A 12,408-nucleotide genomic window follows, 5' to 3' on the forward strand; every position below is an offset into this window, starting at 1 on the left:
CAGGGTGAGAGACCACCTTTACAGACATGTAGGGTTACAGAGATGACATCCATACATCCACATTAATAGTAAGGACAATAGCCAAACAGAAGATGGGTGAGAACATACTTGAAGATGACGAGGAAAAGAAAGAGTGCCGACCAGGGAAGCCTGCAATGTTTGTAAGTGGCTCTGAATGTATAATGATAAAGCGACATGTTTCCAACATACTAAAGGTTTCACGAGGCTTTCTTGCAAAACAAAAGGCATTTGGGAAGGAAAAATCTAATAAAAGCCTGGAACTGAAAATACTAAACTTGCAGCAAAAGTCAGGATTTTTATATTAAAAGCTTCCTTGGAGTAGGCAAGTCTTTTTTGCTTTGGGGAGCCTTATTTTTTTGGAATGGGATAAGAGGTGGGGGGTCGAGGTTTATTTCAGTCATCACATGGCTTCGCTCTTTGCCCATTCCAGAGACTGTGAAATCGGGGCAAGGTTTAGGGGAACTTTTGCCAAGTAGGGGGTAGACCTTACCATTACTGAATCCTGTACTGGCCCAGAATCGACACTGGCCGTGATAACACAAGCTCTGCAGCTTGCCCTTCTGTGTTCTGTAAACGGACTTTCATGGCATTTAAACTCCAGCCAAGTGATATTACCTAACTTTGGGTGTTTATGGCCCTGCACGTTCCTTCTGTGTTAATCACATCCTACGGTGGCTGAGTGGCTGTGGAAGGGTATGGAAGGAGGGGACATTGGCCCTTTCTAGACAAGGTTAAAGTGAGAGTGGGTTTCATGAAGGAGAGGAGGTCCTAGGAAATTTAGGAAATTCAGCGTGGTCAGCGGTGAGGATGATACCCACTCCCTGACCTTTCAGATGAGCCCAATGGGAAAGGCCAAGACACAGCTGCCAGGAGCCAGGGCCCTAGAACAGGGCCTGAGGCTGGTGGGGGCAGACTAGACAGTGGGATGGGCTGGCAGTAGGGCTGGTCAGTGGCTTTACTGCCATGCTTGGGATCAAGCTTGGCAGCCGTCTCTGAAAATCGTGTGCTGAGCCCCGTCTGAAGTCTCCTAGCTCACATCCAGGGGAGCCAGCATCCTGGTTTGTCCAGGACTGTTCTGGTTTTAACACTGAAAGTCCCAGGAAACCCTGCAGTTCTGGGCAAAGCCAACCACATCACGCAGTCTCACTAATGCCCTTGGCACTCTTTGGTGATGTATAAAACCGTCTGGAGACTCTCAAGGAGTTAATTAGATCATTAATAACCGACAGTTGGGGGAAAATTGCCCTACTTATGCCTTACTCTATCTCCTTTAAGCAGATTCCCACTGTGTATGTGTGTGCCCCTGCGTGTGTGTGCATGCAGGTGTGTGTGCATGTATTTCCTGAAGCCTGGAGCACTCTGGCATTGGCTCTGAAGTTTGGGAACAGATCAGGCTGAGCTAAGATTATTGTTGAGGGCTGAATCTAGGAGCTTCCTTCCTCTCTTCCTGAAACACACCCACCGCTCATCTCCAGGTTCTAACGCTAATGGTTAAAGCTGCTGTTCTTCTCATTGAATCGTTTTGTCGCATCCTTTCAGAGCTTTTGTTTGACATCCGTCTCTAAGTCTATTCCTTATTACTTTAGGGAAGGGCCTTTGCCAGGTCGTAAACTAGGATCTGTATTTACTAGTTGGGATCCCTGCCATCTCTGATTCTCACCCCCCACACACAGACATTTTCTAAAATCCTGTCTTCCTGCTTTATTCAAGGGAACCATGGATTGCTCGTGTTCTAGTGGTTGTAAGATTCATTGTTAACTGGAAAATCAATCACGGTGTACAGTTCAAATACACCAAAACTCACTTGATTAACAAAATTACTCCTTGGGAATTCCCTGGCGATCCAGTGGTTAGGACTCTGTACTTTCACTGCCCAGGGCCTGGGTTCCATCCCTGGTTGGGGGACTAAGGTCCCACAAGCCGCACGGCACGGCCAAAGAGAAAAAAAATTATTCCTTGATAAAAAAAAGTCGACTTAATGGCAATAGGACGCTGTTGGCAAAGGGAAGGACTTTGAATCAATTCAGCCCCCCCGTTTGTGAATGATGCTGCCTCCCGTGCAGAGGGCAACAAGCTGGTGTAATCTGCAGAGGGCTTAGCATGTGGCCCCCTCTCTGTTCTTCATTCCTCATTCCCTGTGTCGTCTGGCCCAGAAGTTTCTTCAGAAAGTCCCATTGCCTCATTTGAGCTTTGTCCTTAAATAGCCAAGGCCGTAATGCCTGCGGATGGTCCTGGTTGGATGCCTCCTGAGACAATGGAGCAGCCTTACCTGTGCAGCCGTCCTTGGATGACCATGACGGACGTAGTGATATAAGGAATCAGCTTCTGGGACAGGACGTGAGCACTCTGTGAGGGTCATACGCCGGGTGGGTGAAGATTCTGCCTGTTTCTCCTTCCCACCAGTGGCTTTGGTAGTTTGGTAGTCAGGGTTTACTCACATGCCCTTGACCTTCTCTGAACTCCACAGAAGGGGCTCAGATCGCTGGGACACGCTTGGCAAGAGTTCCTGTTCCCTATTTTGTATTTTTCTCACCTAGTTTACTTTTCACAGTACATTAAGGAACCAGCAAAGAAAGATTCAAATAAACTTCTGGATACTCTTCTTGCTAACGCAGGCAAGTTCACTTAAACTCTTAGAAACTCTTCTCCAGGAAAGGTGGAAAAATGCACGGTTGACTGGTTGAATTTCACCACTGAGTTGACATGAATATGATCTTTAATCATCCAAGTGTGTTCGGCTGCCGTATGGGAAACTGCCATAGGCTGCAGGGCAGCGAGAGCTGTGAAAGGATGTTTTTGCTATTTGAGGCTTTTTCCTTAATCGTGAGTCTAATCCTTAATGCTGTCTGTAGCTTTCTGCTTTGACTCCATTCATTCTTTCAGTATAAAAGAATATTCTAGAAACCTTGAAAAGTAATACAGGTCTTTACTGTAGATTTTCTTAGACAGGCTATACGGGAGCTTTAATGTCCATAGAAAGCTTTCCGAAGTCCTCTTTGGACGGTGTTCCTCTCCTCCAATGTTTCCTTCCCCAGAATCTGCTGAAAGGCTCTCTCCTCTCTCCAGAATGCCCCTTTCCCTCTCCTCCCTCCACCCCGTTGCCTTCAACCCTCTGCTTCAGCCCCGCCCACCCTTAAAGGCCTGCTTACATCCCAGACTTTCCCAGCTGCCTGAAGCCCTGGGGAAGTGGATCTGGTCTTACCTCCGATCACTTTTCTTTTGGAAACTTGGCACATTACCTGGATTCTGTATCTCAAAGAAGAAACCAAGTGATAACTCTGTAAGCAGGAAGCCTTCCTCCTGTGGGATGGAAGCAGTTAGGGAGGGAGGGATGCTCTAACACACACTAATGCTTTGTGTCTCTATCTCTCTCTCTCACACACACACACACACACACTCCTTTAATCACATTCTTAAGAGGAAGATACCTGATTCATAGCTGAATGTATGCTGTCGCCAAAGAATATGAGAAAAAAATTTAACTGGAAATTTCTCTTCTGGTCCTAGGAATTTGAAGCCTATGTAAATGCTTCTGGAGAACATGGAATTGTGGTCTTCTCTCTGGGCTCAATGGTCTCAGAGATTCCGGAGCAGAAAGCTACAGAAATTGCTGATGCTTTGGGCAAAATACCTCAGACAGTAAGAAGATTCTACGTGATTTTTTTTTATCTGTCTTCACAAGAGTTCTAACCTCAGGCTTTCAGTACCTAAATTAATTCTATGAGTTGGCCTTTAGGCTTGGGTTTCCCTGCCACTTCCCAATTATTAATCCAAAGCTGTTCTTTTTTTGCAATTTCACTCTCAACTACTCTGTTAAAACATGATCCACTTCACGAGGAGGTCTCTTTCTAAGTGACTCAAAAGTATATTAGAATTTATTTTTAAAAATAAAATGGGCAGGATAGTGTTTCTTCATATTGCATAAGAATATTTCTCCAAAAAGCTCTTGCTTAGAACCCTGGATTTGTTTCTTATATTTCTGCTTTAATAGTTCTATGCCCACTCATTTTGTTAAGTAAACTTTCCCTTGAAGTGCAGAGAAGTGCAAAAATCGTAAATGTACAGCTTGATGAATGTTCACAAGTTCACAAAGTGAACATACCCGTGGAATCAAGCCTCTGGAACAAGACACAGAATGTTACCCATCCCCAGAAGCCTTCTTAGTCACTATACCTCCCACCCTTGCCAAGGTTATATTCATTCAGAGAGACTCCACTTTCTAGCTACTACAGCAGATATCTTGCTTTGTTTTAAAAATCATATTATGTTCCTAAACTTTGTTTTTTTTTTGTTTTTGCTTCTGCAAGGTCCTGTGGCGGTACACTGGGACTCCACCGCCGAATCTTGCGAAGAATACAAAACTTGTCAAGTGGCTGCCGCAAAATGATCTGCTTGGTACGTGGGGAGGATTTGATGTGTAGGTCAAACCAAGGTTAAATTAAGAAAGTGGCTCAGGCAGGGCTATTCTAAAGAATTGTTTAGCCGGAAAATATTATGGCCAATGTATCTCATGTTGCTTTTTACCCAGTAGGACATCTCAACTCACATTTTCTTCTGCACGTTTCTGCAAGGGCCACGTGTGGATGGCACTGGGTCCTGAGAGTGCTTTCAGAACCTAGACGATGTCAGGTTGTGAAACTCAGGGGCTTGACTGCTGGCATCTCTCCCTGTTTTGCTTCTCAGGTCACCCAAAGACTCGGGCCTTTATCACACATTCCGGCTCCCACGGTGTTTATGAAGGAATATGTAATGGTGTTCCGATGGTGATGATGCCCTTGTTTGGTGATCAGATGGACAATGCAAAGCGCATGGAGACCCGAGGGGCCGGAGTAACCTTGGACATCCTGGAAATGAGTTCAAAAGATTTAGAAAATGCCCTGAAAACTGTCATCAGTGACAAAAGGTAAGAGAGAAGCTACCAAGGAATACTACTGATATTTTGGCCATCACTTCACAGTAAATCTTCAGATGTGAAAACAAATACATCAAGATCTAATTTATAAGCAAGATGATTTGGGGTTATTATTATTCCTTTTAGAAAAAGATGCTTTAATTCCTAGGGAATTTATCACAGAAGTGATCTTAAATATTATTTCCCCTGGTATACTTAAAACTCCAATTAAAAAAAAAACAATGTCAATATAATAGATGTCTGATCTATAAGTTCCTGCAAAGAGAGAAGTATTCCATTACAAGAAACATAGTGTCCGTAAGATAAAAACAAACCAGGTGCTTAAAGGTAAAGCTTTTCCGAGCGCTGAAACCTGTGAGAAATTTTGTCCGTGGGGTTTATTAATGTGTGTGTGTGTGTGTGTGTGTGTGTGTGTGTGTCATGTGATATGACAAAGGCTTATAATAAAAGCAAAGTCAAGTTTGTTCAAATGTGGCTATGGAAACAATTCAAAAGGCAAAAAGCCACCAGATCAAATTATCTCTGCACGAACTTTATTGTATTGCTACAAGTGATAGGCCGATCAAAACCTTATGAGAAGAAGTGATTGCCAGCAGTGGACTTCATCCAATGATCAATCATGTATGTGCGTGTGCACATGCATGTGTGTACGGATCTATGACAGTGTCAGGAGCCTTCACCCATACTTGCTTCATTTTGAAGGAGGACAGATGTGAAAAGACTGGAGTGTGTTCAGATGGGAGGACACACTACACAGGGGGACACTTTGAAGGAGGACAGATGTGAAAAGACTGGAGTGTGTTCAGATGGGAGGACACACTACACAGGGGGACGCCGAGCCTGGACAAGGAAAACGTGCTAGAAACGATGGTGCTCGCATGTGTGTGATGCCTGTGAATAAAAAGAATTGTCTGCATAACCCCAGGGTAAAGTGCTCACAGTGTCAGTAACAACCTTCCCAGAGCAGTTGCTGTGGTTCTTATCCATCATTCTGACTGGCTCCTGCAGCCCAGCATGTCGGCATCGGGCGATGCTGCTCACATAGCACAATGAAAGCCCGATTTCTTTCCAGATGCTGGAAACTCATTCTTGAGGCTCATATTAGTGATGTAATTTTGACCTTTCATTCAGTGGTATGGACAACTACTTGTAACCTAAAAATGACTTGGTAGAAATTCTCTGGTACATTATCATTAAAAAAAACCAAAAAACACTGATCGGTCAGCTTAAGTTACTAACTAACTTCATCTCTTCATTTCTGAGCCATCTCCGATTGTGAATCTCCATGTTCCCAACACTCTAAGCTGGGACTGGACCTGCATAAAATAAAAAAAAGTGGAAAAATTTCCAACATCAGATTATACAACCAGGCCATATCAGGTGCTCAATAAATATTGAATGAATGAATGAAAGTCCAAGAAAATCTATTTTATAAGAGAAGATTTATATACAAGGAAGATGTTTAACAATTTATGGCCAAATATTAATAGTACATTATAATAATGTATCCAAATAAAATGATGGACATAGTCAAGAAAAGCAATGATCATAACTGCTCCTGAATAAGCGCCTCACTTTTCAAGTTCTTCTCTCTTTTCTTTCCCTTTGCCTTCTTCTTGTCCTTCTCGTCGTCCTCCTTCTCCTTCCTCTTTTAGTGCATCCGTACTAAGGGTTGAAGTACGTAACCCATTTTGGATTTGGATATTCTGACTCAGCTATCAACACAGTCCAAAATAAACAGGAATCCATTTTTCTTTAACGGGGTGCAAAGACACTGCCTCATGCAAAAGTTAGCACTTGGAGGTTTGATGTTTCGACAGTTGAGTTGAAAGCATAGCACTGTCTTGGAGATGGCACTTAAAAATGGCTTTTACTTTGGCTAGAAGTGATCGTTTACAATCTCACTGAATGGGAAATCATTAATAATTTCTGAGATGACCTTTTTTTATTTCTTTATCTTGTTACCAAAAACGTATGATCAACTGCCTACAAAGATATCACTAAAAAGAAAAGAAGAAAAGTAGGAAGCAAGTTTCAAATAATTTAAAATTATAATTTTAACTTACAGTTTTCTTTCTTCCTTGCTCCCTTCCTTTCTTTCTTTCCTTCTTTCTCTTTCTTTCTTTTTCTCTTTCCTTCCTTCCTCCCTCCCTCCCTCCTTTCTTTCTTTCTTTCATAAAGAATATTTAGTGTGTGTTTTCTTTTCTGGTTACGATAGAAACTGCCAAGTTTGGAAAATCTGGTAGCGTTCCTAACTGGAAGCAAGCATAGAGAGAGGATGGTTCCCTACTGTTGGTGTTCCAGACATTCACATAACTGTCTTTGTGTGTTCAGCTATAAGGAAAACATCATGCGCCTCTCTAGCCTTCACAAGGACCGCCCCATGGAGCCTCTAGACCTGGCTGTATTCTGGGTGGAGTTTGTGATGAGGCACAAGGGGGCGCCACACCTGCGCCCTGCGGCGCATGACCTCACCTGGTACCAGTACTACTCTTTGGATGTGATCGGCTTCCTCCTGGCGGTCGTACTGACAGTCATCTTCGTCACCTTTAAGGGCTGTGCCTTTGCCTTCCGGAAATGCTTCGGGAAAAAAGAGCGAGTGAAGAAATCTCATAAATCCAAGGCACACTGAGAACTGGGTTGGAAACTTGCAAAAAGAGTCACAGGTTAAATTCATGTTATGCTTATTCAAGAAATACTTTGCCAGAAAATAACACCCCAGAGTGTGTCTTAAAAAATAAAAATGATCTAAACATTAGTCACACATACAGGTAGAGATATTTAAATATCTTTTCTGCTCCCTCCAGTATCTTTAATCTGGACTACACGTGTCATCTTTCAAATCACTTGCAAAGAGGGTTGGATAGGTCCCTCCTTCAACCTGCAGTACTTTACCTACTCAGAAATGGGGCCTGTTTGGGAGCCACCGCTTCCCACCACCGCTCCCCCCTCACCCCCGGATGAGTTGTCACCTCATCTTCTGGCATCTGTAGGTGGTTGTGATAGATTCCTTTACCAATAATGGCTGGCTCTAAATTATGCTCATGCTTCCCAGATGTCATTTTGTGCATTTAAGTAAGGAAACGTTCATTCCTTGTACTTGATATGATATGAATGAATGGTATAGATTTCTGACTTTGGGGGGAACGAATGATGTATAAAATTGATGGGTGATATGCCTGAGCAGATAGTCATTGCTTGAGCCAAATGGATCTGAGTTTGACAAAAGCCTAAATTACAGAGACTGGCAAGTATATTTTCTCTGATGTAATAACTAAAAACATTAATAAATTCATATAAATTATATTTATTACGTGGTCTCTTCATGGGTGTTGCATTTATTTATTGTTAAACTACATGTTCTAACTACAAAAGTAATGCATGATTCTGACAGAAAATTTGAAAAATATAGAGGTGTACACACACAAGGAAATTAAATCCATCATTAACCATGTTCCCTGCAAGTAACCACAGTTAGTAAATATTTTGGCAAATGTATATAGTTATAAAATATTGCAAAGATACCAAATATATCTAGTGTTTTCTAACATTCTTCCTTCACTTCATCCTATTGTGAATGTTCTCTCCAGGTCTTTGTATAATATTTAATGTGTTTTAAGTGGCCAAGGAATATTCTATTGCATGAATATACCAGGATTTATTTAACCACTACTTCCTGGTGTATTCACTTTTATTTTCTTTGAGAAAAAAGACTTCACCGAATATCCTAGTAGCTAAGTCTTTGTACATATTCATGACTATTTCCATGGGAAAGTGCCTTACAACGAATTAATGGTTGTCTGTTTCGGTTCCTTTTTTTTTTTTTTTTTGTGGTACACGGGCCTCTCACTGCTGTGGCCTCTCCCGTTGCGGAGCACAGGCTCCAGACGCGCAGGCCCAGTGGCCATGGCTCACCGGCCCAGCCGCTCCGCGGCATGTGGGATCCTCCTGGACTGGGGCACGAACCCATGTCCCCTGCATCAGCAGGTGGACTCTCAACCACTGCGCCACCAGGGAAGCCCTTGTTTCGGTTCCTTTGAGGTGAGGATCCACAGGCAAGGAGTTTATCTGGGAAGTGAAGGAAACCCTGAAGGGGAGTGGAGAGCAGGATGGGGAGTGATGACCACCAAGAAGGCAGCTCTCTGTGGGCAGTGGGAACTGAATCCTGCTGGTTGACACTGGGAGCCAGTGCAGAAAACACGCCAGACTTACCCAGACCGGAGGGGCAAGGCCCTTGGGGATCTGAGCACTTGCCCCTGTCGGTGATTGGCTGCTCCCAGGTGGTATTAATTTCCCTGCACTTCCAGTCGGCCACAAGAGCAGGCAAGGAGGGCTTTAAAACCCAGAGAGATCCCACTGGAGAGAAATGCAGGTGTGGTGTTGGAGGTCAGGCCCTGTGCACTAAGAGATAAGAACACAGGGATCTGGGTGGGGCACTGATGCACGGTTACCTTGGGCAAATGGTTTGAGATATTCCCAAACTGTGCCAGAGAGGTTCAATCGATGAAGGAGCCAGGTTCTCACACTCCCTTCAGTATAAAGTATTATCTTGAAAAAAGAAAGTATCAGTTTCACAGGCAAAAGTGGGATTTTGTTTTTAATTGCCTGTTATTATTATTAAAGGTTGAATTTTTTTTTTTCAAGCTCATGAGCCATTTGTATTTCTTTTTTGGAGAGTATCCTTTGCCTGTTTTCCTGTGGGGTGTATTACCCTGATGATTTTTTTTTAACTTTCTTCTTGTTTTCCTTCCCTTTATTTTTATTTTTTAAATAAATTTATTTAGGCTGCTTTGGGTCTTCGCTGCTGTGCGTGGGCTTTCTCTAGTGGCGGCGAGAGGCGGCTACTCTTTGTTGCGGTGCACGGTCTTCTTATTGTGGAGGCTTCTCTTCTTGCGGAGCACGGGCTCTAGAGCGCAGGCTCAGTAGTTGTGGCGCATGGGCTTAGTTGCTCTGCGGCATGTGGGATCTTCCCGGACCGGGGCTCGAACTGTGTCCCCTGCATTGGCAGGCGGATTCTTAACCCCCGAGCCACGAGGGAAGCCCCTGATGCTTTGTTGAGTGCTTACTGAATCACTGAAAATACCCTCCTGTCACGTGCATTTTTTTCTTCCACTTGTTCTTTAATTTTGTCCACACCTTTGTTTGTTGGTTTGTTTTTTGCTTTGTGTTACATGTAGAACTTTCAAATGTGTGGGCTTCAAATTGGAAGACTGGGGTCATGTCTAGCTAGGATTTCTCCTGACCCCAGCCCAATTTATTCCTTCCCTAGGTGGCTTTTGGAACACAAGCCATTCACACTAGTTCCATCCCACACCTCTGAGCCCCATGTTGATTCGTGGACTATGTCCCCCCTCCTTCAAGGTCCTTCCCGGTCGACCCAGGGACCACCTCCCGGCCTCACTGCCCACGCCTCCCGGCTACTCCACCCCTCACCCCCCCAACCCCCAGGGACCCCGAGCTGCTCTGACTTCCCCCAGTTCATGCTCCTGTGCACCTCTGTGTTCCTAGTTTTTTTTTTTTTTTTTTTTTGCGGTACGCGGCCTCTCACTGCTGTGGCTTCTGCCGTTGCGGAGCACAGGCTCCAGACGCGCAGGCTCAGCGGCCATGGCTCACGGGCCCAGCCGCTCTATGGCATGTGGGATCTTCCCGGACCTGGGCATGAACCCACGTCCACTGCATTGGCAGGCGGACTCTCAGCCACTGCGCCACCAGGGAAGCCCCATGTTCCGAGTTTTTAGACCCTCTTGTTTACAAGTAAGAGAACCCAACTTGGGATATCTTAAGCAAAAAAAGAGGTCATTTTGTAAGGAGACGTGCTTCCTAACGGTGAGAGGCTCACGGCCAAGCCTCCAGAGGAGCTGAGCTGAGTGGAGCCTCTCTGGCCCCCTCCCGTCCCTGCATGCTCTGGGCGCCGGCTTTGGGGCTCCCTCTCCTCTCGGCCTTCCCTGCTCCTCATTCCCGGGAACCGTCATCCCCAAGACCCCACAGGGGACTGACAGCATTCTCTCTTGCCCAGAGTTCCGAATTCCTGTTAGAAAGAACCTGATTGGCCCAGCTGGATCACGTGTCCACTCCTTGTCCAATCAGGAGTGGCGGGGGAGGGATTATAGACGGAAAACCACGGCCGCCAGGACCCCGTAACTGTGACTCTGTGGGTCAGGGAAGCGGGAGCCTTGTGAGCCGGTAAGGTGCCCCCAAATGTGTTCACTGTATACATACTCTATTTCCATTTTTTCCACTTTCTTACAGGGCCTTCCATGCACTTAAGCTCACAGGTTTCTACGAATACCGTGTTTTCTTTTTTTCAGGTTGGTTCCCATAGAAGCAGATGTGGGAAGCTCAGTTGAGTGACAGCACTAAGAGTGGCTGAGTTTATGAGTGCATTGTATGTGAGTCCTATATTACTGTCATACTCAGAAAAAAACTATTTTCATTTGGAAAACCAAGCAGAACCCACTTCATTCTCCTGGATCTCATCCTCTTAGCATCCTCTCTAGATAACGTGTTTGGGGCACCTCACTTTTGGCCACGGCTTACACTCACCATATATGTAATAATAATAGAAAAGGACCCCTTCCTCCACCCCTTCTGATAGCCATGTTCTTCACAACGTCACATTGCAGCTCTTTCTATCAAGAGGGAAATCTATATCCCCACCCCTTGAGGCCGGACTGGCCTGTGACCTCCCTTGGCTGTTAGAAGGTGGCAGAGGTGAAAGGTACAGTTCAAGTCTAGGCCCTGAGATGCCTTGGTGTGTCTGCCCGTTCTCCTGGAAACCTGCCCAGATGCTCTGAGAACAACCTGGGCCAGCCCTGTTGCATGATGGGAGACATGGTTCCTGATCACCCTAGTCACTTCAGCCAATAGGAAGCCAACTGCTAGGCATGTGTGTGAGGCCATCTTAGACTAGCCAACCCTCATCTAACCCACTGGCTACCACAGAGGCATGAGTGACTCCAGTTATGCTTGACTGGACACAGCCCAGATCAACGGAACCACCTGGCTGACCCACAGACTTGTGAACAATAATAAACTGTTGTTTTCAGTCATTAAATTTTGAGGTAGTTTGTTACACAGCAACGGCTAACTGATACATTCACTTCTGGCTCTGAGTCCACAATCTTTCATGTGTTGTGTCTTCAGACTCTCAGAGGGCAATGATGTGTCCTACCCACCTCTGTATCCACCACAACATGGAGAGCCAAGCTTAGCTGCATGGTGCAGGCACACAGTCAGAGTCTGTGGGATGGAATTGCAGCCATTTCACGGAGTAATCTTTGAAACAGAAAAGAAGGCCCAAAGGGAGTGGGAGGTAGAGACAAGGGGACTGTGAAAGAAGGGGCACGTTATAACTGCCTTCTGGTGTCTGTTCCATCATGGTTTACATGTCTCCAAAGGGCAGACTGAGGAAAAATGCGTGAATTTTGCGAGGATGGGTGTTTGGCACTACATAGAGGAAGCTCGTTTTCTAACCA

The 12,408-nt window shown here is 44.9% G+C and overlaps 1 protein-coding gene across 3 annotated transcripts in view; it reads left to right on the top strand.

Moving 5' to 3' along the window:
• LOC101277301 (UDP-glucuronosyltransferase 1A1) overlaps positions 1–8,239 on the top strand; it is a 45,881-nt gene extending 37,642 nt beyond the window's left edge. For 2 of the 3 annotated variants that reach the window (XM_049712809.1, XM_049712808.1), the window contains exons 2-5: positions 3,529–3,660; positions 4,329–4,416; positions 4,705–4,924; positions 7,268–8,239. In XM_049712809.1, coding sequence (XP_049568766.1) covers positions 3,529–3,660; positions 4,329–4,416; positions 4,705–4,924; positions 7,268–7,565 — 738 coding nt within the window. In that variant the 3' untranslated portion in view covers positions 7,566–8,239. Of the gene's footprint in view, positions 1–3,528; positions 3,661–4,328; positions 4,417–4,704; positions 4,925–7,151 lie in introns of all 3 variants that reach the window. The other variant, XM_049712810.1, reaches the window with a different exon arrangement.
• Positions 8,240–12,408: the final 4,169 nt, after the last annotated feature.

The sequence above is a fragment of the Orcinus orca genome, chromosome 7 (assembly GCF_937001465.1).
Source record: "Orcinus orca chromosome 7, mOrcOrc1.1, whole genome shotgun sequence".
Lineage (NCBI taxonomy): Eukaryota > Metazoa > Chordata > Mammalia > Artiodactyla > Delphinidae > Orcinus > Orcinus orca.